This window comes from Aquila chrysaetos, chromosome 20 (genome assembly GCF_900496995.4).
Source record: "Aquila chrysaetos chrysaetos chromosome 20, bAquChr1.4, whole genome shotgun sequence".
Lineage (NCBI taxonomy): Eukaryota > Metazoa > Chordata > Aves > Accipitriformes > Accipitridae > Aquila > Aquila chrysaetos.
Window position 1 is genome coordinate 9,212,286 of NC_044023.1, and position 17,137 is coordinate 9,229,422.

At 34.6% G+C, this 17,137-nt stretch overlaps 1 protein-coding gene across 6 annotated transcripts in view; it reads left to right on the forward strand.

Moving 5' to 3' along the window:
• CACNA2D3 (calcium voltage-gated channel auxiliary subunit alpha2delta 3) overlaps positions 1-17,137 on the forward strand; it is a 481,763-nt gene that overhangs the window by 222,011 nt on the left and 242,615 nt on the right. For all 6 annotated transcript variants that reach the window (XR_003927719.1, XR_003927720.1, XM_030043854.2 and 3 more), the window contains 2 exons: positions 2,027-2,101; positions 16,659-16,748. Coding sequence is in view for 4 of the 6 variants with exons in the window: in XM_030043854.2 (XP_029899714.1) it covers positions 2,027-2,101; positions 16,659-16,748 (165 nt within the window). In the remaining 2 variants the exon portion in view is untranslated. The remainder of the gene's footprint in view (positions 1-2,026; positions 2,102-16,658; positions 16,749-17,137) is intronic.

Sequence of the window (17,137 nt, forward strand, 5' to 3'; positions counted from 1 at the left end):
TTGGCCAGTTGCAGATACTATTCTTGGTATCATATGAAGAAAAGTATGTATATTAATGTAGTTTCCAATGACAGCTACAGAAATCAAGCTAAGAACAGGCTTAAACAGAAAGTATATTGATTAAAGAACATGCTGAAAAAAACCTGTGTGAAGACAGGAAAAAGCTTGGGAATAGGGGCTGCTGTACCAGTGTCACAGATTTTCAATATTTTTCACAATAGAATGGAATATGGTATTGACTTTGGCCTATAGTAAGAGATGCTGTGTAGATTTGGTATTATTATTTTGCAATGACTGTCAGGAGATACATTGGTAAGCAGTCTGAAGAGTGAAACTACAGGGCAAAGTACATTGTTTATCATATCAATAAACTTATGACACTGAGATGCACACAGGACACTCTCAGTGACTCCAAAGTGTTCTAGAAGTCTGCCTTGTTTTTCATATTACCTTTGGAACAATAGACATGTCCACAGGCTCTCATATATTGGAATAACATTGATGGGAATAAAATAATTAGGGAAGCATGCAAATCTGCTGCAGAAATTATGTGTAAATATCTTTTGAGCATTCTTGTTTGTTTCTATACAACCAACCATTTACTATGTTGATGCTGATGTGAATAGTCTGTATAACCAACAATAGTAAGTGGAGTTACTCTGGGTTTCTGTTTCCTTATAGCTGAGGACTGAGTCTAGCACAATGCCTCAAGAATAACTTGATGCAGTTCAAATTAAACACTTTTCCCTATGCAACAGTAATTATGTAATTATGAGTGTGGTGGGTAGTGCACTGTTAAAATGAATGATGATGGCAGGTGTCCAAAGTGGAACAGGTTGCTGGGGTCTATGGTTAGACGTGTGTAGAGAAAGGAGTGGTGTTAAATTGAAGAGAATAGAACAGAATCAGAGCTATAGGCAGATGGAGACAGCAAGAACTTGCAGTGACAGAGAACCTTGTCTAAGCAGCATTCTGTAGCAGGTCATTGTAAGGCTTTTTTTATTCCCGCTGAGGTGGAGGAAGAAGGGAGTAAATGCATATATTAATCTAATGAAATGTTTTTCCTGATTATTTTTGACTTGACTTGTCACCTTTCATTGTTTACTATGGATATTCTGATGACTTAATGCCTATGAAGGGGTGAAACTGCTTAAAGCCTAAATGCAAAGGCCTTACAGTTTGATCTGTGGTAACTTCTAGAGTAGATTAAATTAATGAGAGGAGGAATTAAGTTAAAACTCTATCTATACAACTAATGCAGACTTTTTGAAGGTACTTCTGTATTAACTTGACCTGTGTTGAAGGGTTTAAAAGATTTAAACAATCAAGTCCAATTTTCAATTAAGTGACTTAAGCTTCAATGAGTCTGCAAGATCTACTGACTGCAGATGAGTGTCAGTTTCTTTTAACGCTTAAGATGCTTCTGAAAATAGGACTGGGCTATCTAACTTACTTAGACCTTGCAAGATAAGCAGATAATTCTTTAAAGATCTGTCACAGCTTCATGACTTAGTGTATAATAAGCTACTCTGCTTGACTGAAATTCTGACTATTGTCAGACATGTCCAGGGTTGATTCAAGCTTACAGACTTTTTGGCATAGTTGTTCCACTATTAACCTTCCAAAAGGTTTGCCAGTGCCTCAAATATTTGTCAGGACTCTTTTTATATGTAGCAAAGAATTGGGAGTTGTGACTGTGATGTATCAAACATAACCTCTTAATACTACCAAGATTTCAACTTGAAGGATATTTATGCCAACTAGTGTATATAGTACCCATTAACTCCACCTGAGTGTTGGCATCCATTCAATTAAATGCTCCTTTTAAGAAGTATAAACCTCTGAAACATTAAGAATCATGTAAAAGGAAAAAAAAAATACCACAGCCACTTTTTAAAAATGAACCGAATCCTTTTGTTCTTGCTTTATGTGCATGTTTCACTGTAGTTCTAAATCATTAAATTAAATTGTATCTTTCAAAGCTTTTAATTAAATTTTTCATCATACTTTTTATTTCTCTCTATAGTATAATGAAGAACTTCACTATGTAGAGCCATGTCTGAATGGAACATTAGTTCAAGCAGACAGAGCCAACAAAGAGGTAAGGAATGAAAGTAACAGAACAGCAGAGAGATAGGATGCAGTGCGTAACAATGTGCTATAATGATCTTTTCCTAGTACAATGCATTCCATTATTAGAATTTATTAATTATTCTCCTTATGCCATTTCAAAAGAGTCTTATGTGACTCAGTAGGAAGAAAAAGAAATAATCTCCTAGTCAATAAATTTAATGGAAAAATACAGAAATCACTGAAAATATACTGTTAATACAGTTTAGTAATTACTTTAATTAAAATATTTCTGTTGCTTTAAATTGAACCATCATTCCGTTACCAAAAATTACTGAGGAAGAGATTGCACACTTAAGTCAAACTAATACTGAAATTGAAACAAAATCTCAAACCAAATGAAAACATGTATAATACTGTGTGAATAAAAAAAAAAAAATCAGTATTCCAAACAGGTGTGTCAAAATAATGATGCATTCACTCAAGAAAGGTCTGTGAAAGTGTTCAAATTAATTACATCCTGCTGGCATTTTTCAGTTAAAAAAATTACAGTGATTTCAGTGAAAGTTGTATTTGAAGGGAGATTGCAGTATGAATCTGTAGCTTGAAGTTTAGTTTATTGCCTGCCATCCAAATGCAGTTGCTCTGTGCAAGCATTACTCCCTATGCAAGCATTACTCCATCACACTTCTTAGAAGGGTAAGGTAAGATTGTTTACGCCATGTAAAATTATGAAATAAGATAGTTGAAAAGTCCTGTGTTTCTTGTAGAGGGAAAGGCCTGTTAAAATAAGCCACTTGTGTTATAGAACTTCTTCCCTGCTAAAGCTTTCCATCTTCTTAAAGTGAGTTGTCCATGTATACTGAGTCTTTGTTATGGCTGGAGAGGGCAGCAGTCTTGCGTCTTTAAATACTTCTCTTTTTTTACTAAAGGAAATCAGAAGAGTTTCAGCTCAGCACTGAATTGTGCTTAACATTTAGTGTGGTAGTTCATTTTTGCTGAAGAAGTCAATGAGGTGTTACAGGAAGTAGAAAACATTGCTCTGAAAACACACTTTTAAGTGTGTCACTGTTAGGTCTTTTTATGTATACAAGGACAAAATGAATTTGACCTCGTTATGCTGAACTTTACTCCATTGTATTATTTACATGAGTTCTTTCCATTTTACCTACACATACACTTACATTCTACAGGAATTATTCTTCATGGACTGCTTCCTCAATGTACTTGATGTTCTCCACTGTTGATTCTTAGATTATCTAAATATTTGGTTACTATGTGGAATGACATGGACTGTTTCTAATCATTTAGTATTGAAGACCCTTATTTGTGAACTGTGATGCAGTTTTCTAAATGAACACTTTATTGTGGGTGCATCTAATGAGCCATATGAAAGCTGTGCATGTTCTAGACTTAAAACTAAAGATTCAACTATATTGTCCAGATGTACTGTCTGGAATTAATCCTACTGTTAACCTTTCCATCACTCTGCAACTGATCAAAATGCAGATTACTAGACACCCATATGTTACTTAATGTCAGATTCATTTTAATTTAATTGATCAAAAAGTTTTTATGCCACCCAGATGATGCTCAGATTTTATGGACAGTGCTCAATTATTCAAAATAGCTAAGTACAATTTCATATTTTGTTCTTCAGAGTACGCTTCAATATAGTTTCTAGTTAGCTAAATTATTAATTTTTTTTATTATTTCTGGAATCACTTTGTGCTTTATTTTGCCTATAAAGTGAATAATACATCCAAGGTTTCAGAGAATAATGAAATATGACCTTTTTTCCTGTTATTCATATTAGTGAGCTAGTTATTGTTCTTTCCTTGAAAGGCCGGAACTAGAGAATAAGCTTGAAATAGGTAGAATGTAATAGTTCCGTGTATTTTTACATACTATGACTTTGTCAATCTTCATTTGTTTCTTAACCTCTGTGAATTTATAGGTTCTTATTTTTTTCTAGTTTGTGTAATGAAGTTAACAATTTATTTGCCTAAACACTGGAAGGCACAAAAGTGCCATTGTCCTGAGTATAGCTCAGAGTATAAAGGAAAGATCGTCAAGGAGATGGACAACCACTTAATCGCAAATGAGTAGTTCAGTTATCACGCTTCTGAATTCATAGTTACAAACAGCTTCCTGAATTGTCTGATATTGTTGTAAGATCTGATACTGTGTGATTTGAATATACCAACACAGCAAAATTACCTGGGGGCCTCATCAAAAAGTTACTGAATTTCCTAGAAAAGTTTCTCTTGAATTCATAGTCTTTTGGTCAGGTCCATAGAAAAAAGATGACTTAAAATGTTGTTACTATGCACATTCCAAAACTGGTCAAGAGCTATCAGAGTAATTAGCTGTGTTTTGGAACTCATCATAAAAATTCTATCATTTGGGCTGTTACTTTCATTTCTGTGAGTCTGACAGATGTAGCAGGCTTCTCCTGTAGTTTTTTTTCTGTGTAATTGCCAAGTGTCCATTGTAGTATCAGATGAAAGTAGATGAAATTACACTTTCTCAACCAGTCTTACAAAGTAAATACTCCTTTGCATGTTCACTGGTAATAATAGCTCTTTCTTTCGTTAATTAAAGGATAAAACAGAAACAAGAAAAATATCACAACAAACACTGTAATATGTATTTTTTCAAACAGCCATTATCAACATATAACCATAAGTTTCTGCATTGGCAAAGTAGAGCAGGTGATTGACAGGCAATGTTTTAAAATATATGCTATTGTTTCAGTTTATATGTGTATACATATGCCTGATATTTTGCAAGGTCAACGTAGGTCTGAAGATGTAACTATATATTCCTTCCAGAAATTTCTATTCTTTATCTTTTAATGTCAAATATTCTCAGTTGAATGGGGGCAAGGTTGACCACATCTGTTACTACCAGTATAAGCTCCATTAGCACCAAAATAAATACAAGCATTTTAAAATACATTAGAATGTTTTCTCTTTATCTAGCAAATATCTATTCCCATATGCTAACTTTAAGCAGAAAAAATTAGAAATTGCTGTAATGATATTTTATTTGCTATAGTTTTCCCTTATGTGGAAAGAGGAGATATATGTTGCTGACGATTGCAGGGACTGAATTTTTAATGGTTCACTCTACCACTCTTTTATATTGCTATGTATATATTTGACCTTACTAAGGACAGGTATTTCTTAATGCAGCATTTGTTGCTGGAAGCATGCATAAAGACAGTTTTACCAAGCTATTAATTTATGCTGAGTAAACTTTAAGTTCTACCATTTTGGCAGTATATTTCTCTCTCTTTTTTTTTTTTTTTTTTAAAAACTATAATACGTGAGTGCCAATATCAAAAATTCCCATCATATGACCCTTAAAAAAAAAAAAAATCCTCCCAACACCCCCCCCCCCCCCACCCAGTTCTTGCTAACTGTATCTTGCTATGTTGATCTGACATCACATGTAGCAAATAAACACAGTTCTTAGAAGCAGAGATAAGAAATTACTTTGAAATGTTTGACTGGAGCTTTTTATCTCAGGAGGAAAGCAGCTGTTTCAATAACTCCAGATGAAAATTGCTTTCACAGGATCAGTACCCCAGTCTACATTTGCCTTGAAAGTATTTATTGAAGAACTACTATGCTGTCTTTATATGAGGCTCAGATGTTTTCAAATGGAATCTTTCTACTCTAAGAACGTCACTTTTAAACATGCTGAATGTCTTTCTTTGAATCAAGTTTTCTTTAATCTGTAAACTTTAACAAAACAAAGAAATAGAAAAAGAAAATATAGAAGATTAGGCTACCTTATCACTTGCACTTCATTTATAGTGAGCGAAGGGGCAAACCAGCTTCTCAGTAGAATAGGGTTTAGGGTTAGATTATACTAACTTGGGGCAGATGGGCCAGGGCTGAACTTGGGGAGAGATCAGATCCTCTTTTTTGAGGAGGGCTGAGTGTGGTGTTTGCTTCTGCTGAGAGGGTTCCATTCTGCCAGCACAGACACTGCCCTGCTCATCCTGACCTCTTGCACAGCTGCAGTAGCAGCCAGCCTGGCTTTCCAAGATGTAGGCATAAGTAAAATAGTTTGGTTTGCCACCCGCAGCAGTCTGGGGCCTCAGGCAGTTGGGCTACAGCCAAAGCCTATTCTGTTCCCATGCACAGCCTGTCTAGGTAATATGAAACCTGGGAGCATCTTCAGGGAATGGAGCATGAGGATTTTTTTTTTTTTTGGTAGGCTACAGGAAACTGCTTCAGCCTTAGGGCTTATAGCAGCCTGGGAAATGAGTGCTTCTTAACGGTGTTGGTACTGAATGTTCAATGGGATTACGGGTAGCAAATGAACATGCTCTCTCACATTCAAGGATGGGTTGCAGAAATTCTTCTCAGTAATGGGCAGGGAACTTAACAGGCTTCCAAAGCACCAGACTTTCAGTAAATCCAATTAGTCTTAAAAAAAAAAAAAAAAAAAAAAAAAAAGGCTATCTGGTGTCTGGTTTACACATTTTCTCAGCGAAACAGTTTGACTCTTGCTTCACCCCCATCTCTTCTTTTTTGGGGAGGGAAACAGTATTGTAAACCCAGTGTTAGTTCCACACATTGGCTGTAGACCACTTACTATTATTTTCTGGACCACAGTGTGGGAACTACTTACCTAAAAGAAAAAAATCCACTCTTGTTAAAGTATGAAAAAGCATTTAAAGCATTGTAACCATCTTATATCCACTCATTGGTGACACTCTCCCTTGAGTAATTGGCTAAGTTTTCTGTTCCAAATGTCAGGAAAGATATTACAAAGTCCACATTCCCCTGCCCCCTCCGCCTCCAACCCTTGCCCTGGCCATTTTTCTCTTTCAGGTAGGAATGTGGGCCTGACACTAGAGTAAATCTATACAAAGTGCATACAGAGCAAGGAAGTTGCATTTCTCTTTGAGTGACAACCCAGTTGTATTGATGAAGCTGCATTCATTTCCTCTGCAATATGCAATCTGTATTCTGGTTGCATCTTTACTTAAATTATTATTTCTCTACCCCTGTGGTTAATATTTTAGGTGTCTGTTCTCACAGCCACTTTAGTAAGGAATGACAAGTTAGATTTACTTGTTAATTTATATGGTATAGGAGCCCAAGTTAGCCAAAGATTCTTGACCGTGTATTGTTTTGTTAAGTAAAGATAGTTAAACCGAAAAGAAAACGTAGCATGAGTACTTTTACCTTTGCAGCTTTCAACTTAGCCAAATGCATGTTTTGAAGATTGGTACAGCAGATTTCATAGTGATTGGCGTAGTGAAGGCAGGATTTTTTTTTTTTTTTTTTGAACAAGCTTCATAATACCTGTAGGGGTTACTTGATCAAGATCACTGCTTGATTAAAGCACTGATAAGTATCTGTCTGGTGCATTACAGTAGATTGTTAAAGGGCATCAAATAAGTTTAATGTAATTAAGCATTTAAACATTTAATATATTCATGCATTTTTATTATGGGAAAGGAATGAAGGTTGGAGAAAACAGGTTTTTCAGCCCTGAATCTCCAGCATGTTGATCAAGTAACATGCTTTTCTTTAAGAAAGTGTGAGGATACATTGAAAGAAATGATTATTCTAAGCATCTAACCTGTTCCCTCCCAGCTTCAAGAACAGCAAAGTAATGCAGTCTTGAGTTGTAAATCTTCATTTAACTTTATTTTTTTTTTACTGCGAGCAACAACCTACAAGGAAGAGATGCTAGTATAATATGTTTAGAAATTTCCAGAGGTTTTGATCAAGTATTTTTTTTCTGTAAAAGATGTGTTATGTGTAGGTTTTTAGTGAGGATCTAATTGCACCTTGAATTTCGGTCAGATACAACTTCAGAAGGCATAATCCTTTTGAGAAACCTTATTGAATCAAGTCTGGTTTATGTATTTATAAAAGACAAACTTAAACTTCAAATATGTCAGACTGATGTGAGTGGTGTTAATATATGTGCCAACAGTTTTACTAAGATACAAACTAGGCATCCCAGTACTAGATTTCTTCCAACATACGGTGTTTCTACTTTCATTTTTACAATAGGGGAACACAGTAATTTGTTTTAAGAATAATTATAATTTCAGGTGATATGGCAGGCATCAAGTTGCATCCACTTATTTCTATAATTTTTCATAGCCTAGTATTTGACATTAAATTTTTATGTTGGCACATTCCTGCATTGAAGGTTCAGTTTAGATATGTGGAGACATATTCTCAGAATGTTGTAAGCTATCCCTAATTTGCAAAACTTGCTTCAAGTTTCATTTATCACAAAAATGAAATCTATAATTACATTGGGTAGCATAAATGAGGTTGAAATTAATCTGTGATCCTAAATGTGGTTTAGTAATATAAAATATGTAACATATATTTGAATTTTACCAGACTAATTTATAATTTGGCATCAGCATTAAACAGCTGCTACCTTGAAGTGTATCAATTTGCTATACACAAATTTAAAAAAGAGTGGGAAATAGTTCAGACACTATTCTGTCACCGTCTGCACTTTCTCCACAAATTACAAACATGTGGAACTGCCTATTTTAATACTAGTTTTCTTGGGCCAAGAGGTTTTCATCTTTGAGAAACTCCATGTTACAATTTACCTACCCCAAAGGAATCGGATGACAATCTGATTTAATGTAACTCCAGATTTAAAGTAACAATATTACAATATACATTCCTCTTTTATATGTTGTTTTAATGTACTATATATGGATTGAGGACATTTCTCTGTAAATGTTTCCAGATGAAATATATCATCTTCTAGATGCACAGATAGGCACAGTAACTCCAAACTAAATCAAGAACTTACCCCTGTGTAAATTAGAATGACAAAAATAGGCAGATGTAGTATATACCTTCCAATGAGCTTTTATTTTTATATGCAATTACCAGAAATTAAATAACCAGAAGACTGATTCAGCAATGAAGCTGAGTGAAATTGCCAATAAGAGGTCGGTAAACACAATTTTTGCATATTGAATTTTATTTAAGCAAATTACTTAGGTGTATAGTTATCTATCCATCTCTGTCAGATCTCCAAAAAGATTGTGGACTGCATTGCTTAACTGTTAAAAGACCAAAAACGTAAAGTCTCACTGAAATCTACTTTTTTAAAAACTGGCTAGCCGTTACAGACCCGGAAAACTTTCAGCTAGCCCCAGACCATTGAAATTTGGTCTGAAGTTTTCTATTGCAGCCCCAGGCAACAAATCTACTTAACAAGAATTTGTTTTTAATCTGAGTATATTGAATCTTGAGCTCTTTGTTCAGCATTGTTTTCAGGATTGTTTTCCTGGAAAAAATCCAGTCTACCAAGACAACGTGCCAGGGAATGCAAGTAGTTGGATAATCACCACCGGCAAGCTAACCTGTAGTTGCCCTGGCAATGGATTTTAAATGGGATGATGCTTAAATGCATTTTACAGATGTGAATGCACATTTATCAACTGTTAGTACATGTGGGTAAACTTCCCTGTGACACATCAGTAAACATCACTCTCCCACCTCCCACATATGCTTTCTGATTCTTGTGTGGGTTTTGGGGTTTTTTGTTGGTTTTTTTTTTTTTTTTTTCCCCCCACTGGTTTATATGCTGATGTAGTTCATCTTCACAAATCTGATAAATCTTTGCCACGTATGTCTCAGGAACATTTGGAGTTACAGCATGCATGGATGAATATGTGAACTAATACTAGAAGTAGCGAAGACTTGCACTAAAACTGACAGAGAAATCTGGAGGAATGTTGAACCCGTTAACAATGCTATTCTGTAGGAAGCTCACCCTCGTCAAACAATTAATAGCAAATATAGTTTTCCAGTGTAACTGTATAAACTCTGCTGCATGTATCAGTTGTGAATTGTTGCTTCCCTCTTTAGAATCAGTTGAAAATGCTTTATTCATGTATGCTTAGACTTGAATCCATGGTCCTGTAACCTCATGTAGTTTGGGTATTCCTACTCATCATAAATGGTACCTTATTTTTGGTAATCACAAGTAAGCTGTAATAAAATTTATCCCAGGGTACTGGGACTACTGTGTACCATATTGCCTTAATGAGAAGGAAATAAAAACTTTGCTGGTTGTAATAAAAATGCTGAAAACTCTGTAAATGGAAAGTTGGGCATAACTCAAGTAACTAATTCAGAAGCCCTAAAATAGAAAAAAAAGAGGCTGGTTTAGCTAGGTAAGTAGGAAGATAAGAGATGGGGACTTCATTTAGTCAGAAGTTTACAACAGTAAACTCACTACCAGTGTACTTCCATAATGTCAGTGGTAGAGAAATGGAATATAAAGGCAAACAGGTTTTCAGGTCTTCCAGAAAAAGGTTCTGCTATAATCCATAGCAAGCTGAACTTATTGGGTGATGTATTTCTATTTGTGAGGTTTCAGGTGGTGTCCTCATGCTAAGATGCATTAAAACAGCCTGTGAAGTCTTGTAGACTGTGTACCAATTAAAACTTGAGCCAAGCATGCCACTATTGTGACTAGCTTTGTCGTGATGCTAGGGAAAAATCCATCAGTGAGATTCTGCAAATATTTGCTATGGTAAAAAGAAGCTATAACAAAACACTAATGCCAGTCATTAGGGAGTATTACATTAGCTGACAACTTGTCTCCTCTTCTTGTATATGTCTGAGATGGCATGTTTGTTACGGCACTTACCTGGCATTTGAGAATTGGAACTCAGTTCTCTGCTTGAATGTATCATTACTTGCTTTCAGATGTGTTTGTTTCCTCAGATGTCAAATGAGGATGGTTGTACTTTTTTCTTCTCCTTTCTTTTCCTTGTTTAAAAAGAGTAAAACCTTGAAGGTTATGGATCCCCAAAGGTTTCCCTGACTGTTGCACAGACATGGGACTCTCTCTCATTTGTTAGGAGCGTGACCAGGTTCTGTTCACTTCCAGAATGTAAAAATTTGTCATCTTGTTGTGATTATAGATACCAGTCAGCTTTTGTAATCTCAGAGAGTAAACCTTGTGAAGCCATTAGAACAACATACAAGATAAGAGACCAATAAAAAGAGACACCTTGGAATTTCTTCAGAATTGCCTCCAAATCAGTAAATTATTCTTCAGCTTTACTATGGGCTAGATAAACCAGTTGTGTCATTTTAGCTACAAAGTTGGGAGCTTCTGCCATAAAGGAAAAATTCAGTTTTCAGTTTTCTGGCCTTCATCTCAGAAGAGTTTTTAAATTGCCTGCAATGACCTGAAATTAGGAAAGGAACATCAGATTCTCACCTGTATTCAGATAGCCCCCTCTACTTCCCTAAATTCTTCTGTGTTCTGAATCATGAAAAAGTGCTCTGAATCTTTGCAAAATCATACATGTCATCTCCCAAGCACTGATTTGTTGAAATAAATTACTTAACTTGAATTATTTAAATTTATTAACTATTAAACCCTAATAAACCAGAAGTAGGAAATTGAAAAAAGAAGTAACAGAAATATGACTTGCTTTCATATTTTGCCAGTGAATTTTACCCTAATCTCTGAAGTCTGAAAAGTTAATGTAATCATCTAACCAAGTATGGTCCAAAATCCCTACAATTGTTGATGAAGCTGTGAGGCTAGAAAAGGTGAATACACCTGGGTGTACCAAAAAACGTTTTCAATAATCTCATTATGAGAGAAACTCCAAGTTCAATCATGATAGATGGTCACAAATTTATCCTCTTGCTCAGTTATGCCAAAGCCATAGGCAACAGTGGTGTCATTTTAGTATTCTGTATAACTGTCCCATGAAGCATAGAATATGAAGACCATTAAAGATATTTCTATGTTCTTCCTCGTTTAGGTTCAGAAATAGTCCAAGCCAAGTTGGGCCACCTGATTTTTAAGCAGAAATAGGCACGTGAATATTATTTTCATCTTTGGAAAAACAGTGTCAGTATACCCCAGTTGTTCTTCAAATAGGCGCATTTGTAACTCTACCTAGGACAAGAACCCATTCCCTGCTTCTAGGTCCATCAACTGTATTTGTTGGTTTGTTTCTGACTTGGAGGGTCCTAACAACCTCTGCACAGTTTAAAAAGAAAAGGAGAGAACCTTTTTGATTTGCATATGTGGATTATTATCAGATGTTAGGATCACTGGGGCTTTCTGGTTTTGACAATGGATAGTGTTTATAAACAGACAAAATCAGCAGCATGCAAGGGTACAAGACCAAGTGTACGCATCACCAATGTTCTGGTTTGAACCCGTGTAGATATCTGCAGAGACCTTGTCCTGGCTGACATGCACAAGTGGATTTGTATCCTCACTCTCTTCAGCTCATGTTTTTCAGCCACTTCTAAATGGATCATAGATACCTCCACAGCTGAACACATCTATGCTTCCTCACTGTAATAAGACACAGCTTCTTCTGTTGAGCTCTGGCCTTATAATTTTGTAATCAGACATCAGAGTCTGATTGTCATAATTGTGTGCCTAATTAGCATTCAGAATTACCAAGATTATGCATGTCAATTAGGTATTTAATTCCACAATTAGGTATTGCACATTCTGGTAACTGCACATGGAAATTAGGCATACAGTTGCATGCGAATTTTTGTGCACACAGTTGGACAGATATCCAATTCAAACTCTAGGAAATTGAGATATTAATCTACAAGGGCTCCCAATAGGACAGTAAAGAGAATCTGAGATGAACCAATATTATTTCTTGTGCAGTTTATTACTAAAAAGAGGTATTTAAGATGTAAAGATTAAAAGATGCTTTTTGACTCATTAAGAGCAGAAGACTCCTGCTTTCTGGGATCTGTTTGATTTCTGAAAGTTATTGAAAGTGGAATTGAGGTGTGTTTAACTCATTCCAAAATCACTTATTCTTTTTCTTTAAATTGATGTTTCAGTGGTTAATGTCCTGCCCTGACATTTTTTCACTCCTGCTAGGGTTGAAATATACTTCCCTGTTTTGTGGTGCTTTTATAAGGGACGAAATAATTGAGTGGCAGTTGGAGACACATGTGGGCAAGTTGTAGAGAAATTTTGAGAGGCATACTAGTTTGAAACTTTGGTTTTCTCATACACAAAGAATACAATGCTTTTAAAAATGCCTTTTCCAGTAACAAAGGGTATGACTGGCAGGGAATTGCTGTACTGACTTGGACACATGAAATGGGAAAAAAATGAGTGTTTGGAGATTTGGATTTTTTTCTTAAAGATTTTCCTTAAAACAACAGCATGACAGATAATAGTTGTATCAGTAGTATGCCCTTTGAAGTCATAGTAAGGTACCACTCTTTAAGAGGGTGCAAAACCAGTCTCTATGAAAGTACAACAGTACATTTTGATGGTTTAATAATAAACAGCCTTAGCTAGATGTAGAGTGAACAGTCTGAGGAAGCTATTATTTGTGCTGCCTATAAAATGAAACATGATTTCTTTTGGCATGGATCCAGTTAATGCCACACATCCAGGGCATCTGGTATGATAAAAAGGAAAACAGAAACAAAGAAATGTTACTTTGAATGTTGTGTGATTTCTCCAGTGGACATACAAAGGGCTGAAATTCTCAAAAAAACCCAAAGACAAGATAGAGAATGGAGTTGGTTTAAAAAACAAATCAAAAACCCCCATAAACTCCCTCCAGACAAACAAAGATCAAACCACACATGCATTTTAGTTATTTAATCCTTTTGCAGAATCACCTTGTAGCATCTGTTCACTGCAAAGCCTGGAGGCAGAAAACATTGATTTGTTAAAATTCATAGTGCATGAAATCGATTTTTAACATTTTTACTATTTTGTGTCAAACGTCACTATTATATTTCTTCATATATCAACAGTGTATTTTTCAGAACCTGTATATATGTACACCTGTGGCAAGAGAAAATATTTGTTCTCCTGACAGATCATGTGACCTGAATTATACACTAGAGATGATACTGTTTACTAGTAATTTTTTTGTAATCTGCTTATGCTGTATTTTCATACTTGATAATGTATATGGATTGTAATAAGCATTCCACTGTACTTGTCTCTGAAATGTTCAGAGATTTTATAAAATATTGTGTTTTTAATACCAAAATAATTCTAGTTTAATTATGAAGCAGTAATGTATTCAGAAGAGAAATATGATTTATAATAAATATTTAACATATCTGATTTATGAAAAGGTAAGATTAGAAACTTATTTCCAATACAAAAATTTGGCTTTATCGATTTTCAGAGCACTCCTCTGTTTCAGGGTGAATCCCTGTGTTAGTAGGGAAGCATCTGTGGTAACTGTAAACTAACCTTAGTGCAATGTGTCTGGGAGAGATGGGCTGTGAGCTCAGGGCTGCTTCAGTAGCTTGAAAAGGTCTAGTCAACACATAACTTTGATGTTATGAAATTGTTTTTGACATTGAAACAATAGTAAACTGCTTGCTTTCCATATTTTTTTAACTGTTAACGACACTTTCTATTTTAAAATATCAGCTATATGTAAAACTGGTTTTGCTAAGATGTTTCCTGGAGGATTTTATAAACATGATATATTTTAGTTCTTGAAGAATTCCAATTAACTATTTTAAATTTGTATGAACTTCACATATTTCATGAAAAACAGTTGTACTTTCTGAGCTTCTGAAAAGCTTTAACGACTGTAACGGTCCTGTGCTGTAGTTAATCCTTTTGTGTATGGACTGATGGCCATATGTATTAAAATCACCCTGAGTACTGAAGTCAGTAGTCTCTGAATCTGGCTGCTGGTCAGTTACTGTGTTTTGAAGTAGCTCCAGAAAACACACTGCGTTGTGCTGCTGACAGTTGAAGTAGCCCTTGTCTGGGAATATTTGAGTATTTTGTGTTCATTCTTATTTTCATTATTACTTGTAAAAAATATGAAAGGCACAATTCAAGGCACAGAAGTATTTTAATTCTTCTACAAAGATAATTAGTTTGATTTGGTTTTCTTGCCTATAATAATGCTTTAAGACCAATGGACTGATAAATAAAATTCTTCCTCTTACCTATTAAGGTAACTTTTTTATCCAGTTGTGGAGACTGAAATAGTGCTTCACAAAAGCATTGCCTCCCCTGCTATTTCCTACCACATATGTCTTCGTTTTCTTCTTACAAATTAATTATTATATTTTAAAATGTATTTAAAACAGTAATTACTAGTACTACAGAGATACTGAATAGTATTTACTTAAGTTAGCTATGTTTAAGTTGGGGAAAAAAAGAACCATTTTGCAGTGTAGCTGTATTGGCATTTATGCTATCCCTGCTTATTTAGATGAACAAGACTGTGCCTTTTGGATGTTCAAAGTATTGAGCTGCAATGAACCATATTTACTAGGTCACTATGAAATAATTGTTTTGAAAAAGCAGCCCTTTTTTGTGGCTTCAGAATTGCCTAGAGGCTAGGATGTAAATTTTCCTGTTTCTACTTACTGAAATTTAATAATCAAATAGGTAGTTCTCTGCCTTCCAATATACTGCTGTAATATCTTTTTATTTTATGAAATAATAATAATAATAATAATAAAAAAAATGTTTCCATCATAGAAAATCCAGGGGAGTGAAGTACTTGTTTGTTGATGTTGCATACAGTGTCCCTTTATGATAGCATGGTTCATGATATTGTTTTTATATGATATATTGCTCCTTCTTATAAACCTAAGAGAATTTGTTTCTCCTCTGAACATACTATTTTCAGAAAGTAGTGCTAACATTGTTTTGAAAATGTGCTACTTAGTACTTCATAGCTTACATTTTCTCTAAAAAATTACGATTTAATGTACATATTATATAGTAGTCCTGTGTTTTTGTTGAGTGCAAAATTCATGAAATTTTTCAAACTTCTGACATATCTGGAGAAATAACATATGTTTAGAAAGAGGAAAATATAGGATGAATTCTTACCTGTCAGCCTTTAAAAACTGCTTGTTATAAAATTTTACCCATGCTTATGGCCAGCAAGTATGACAGTGCTTAATGGATGAGCCATTTAAAACTACAAAAGTTTGGTTTAAGTGTGACTACACAACATAATACTGAAGATAGTCATATATAGCTAGCAAGTGGTTAGCCCTGTATTTCTTCTTGTGTGGAGTAGTTCTTTATCAATCTAAATATTATATTGGCATTGACAAACTGCATTTAAACTGCAATAGCCTAATGATTAGGGTCTACTATCTTTTAGGGAGGGATCATAAAAACCCATAAAATCTCAAAGCTAAATTTCAGAAAGAATTATTTTTATTAAACAGAAGATCCTGAAAACCTAGAAGCTGAATACATAGAAATAATTTAAAAATTACTGTATGAAGTGAAAAGAAGATATGGATATTGCTAAACAGAAATCCAAACAAAAAACCCAAAGGAAAACTATTTGATCGAATAATTACCCAAAACCATATTTTGTGATACCTTTGCATTATTATTGTTCTAACATAACCTTAGTTTAGTGTGACTTCAAGAGTCAAAAGGATTAACCAGGAATTGCTGTGGTTTATGAATTAGTATATGCAGTCTTTTAAGCTTAAGGAGTAGGTCTAAAGAAGAATTCAGAAATCCTTAATCATTGATATCAACATGTATGTTGTACAAATATACTGACAAATAAAACCCTGTTCATGTTTCAGCATTTCAGGGAACACCTTGACAAACTTTTTGCAAAAGGAATTGGAATGCTGGACATTGCTTTAAATGAAGCTTTCAACATGCTCAGTGAAGTAAGTTAATGCTTTTCAGATTTACACTGCTGACCCTTTCTTACTACTTAGCAATTACTGTCCATTTTAAGATAATAAATTAGAGCTAACTCAAAAATGTGATGGTAGTAAAATATATATAGAACAAGAATTCTATATAATCTATGTGTGGTGAAAGATATAAACAATTTTACATTTTTATATGTATACATTTTATATTAATGTATTTTGTGTCGATGTATGCAGTATACACCTATGCATACATGTGTACATTAAATAAAGTTTGTTTCAGTAGCTGTTCTAGGTGTTAAAAAATACTAGGGTAACATGTAAATTTCACAGTTTAGATGTTTTTTTCTCTTTGGAAGGGCTAATGTTTTAGGAATGACAGGAATTTGTATATTCATAAA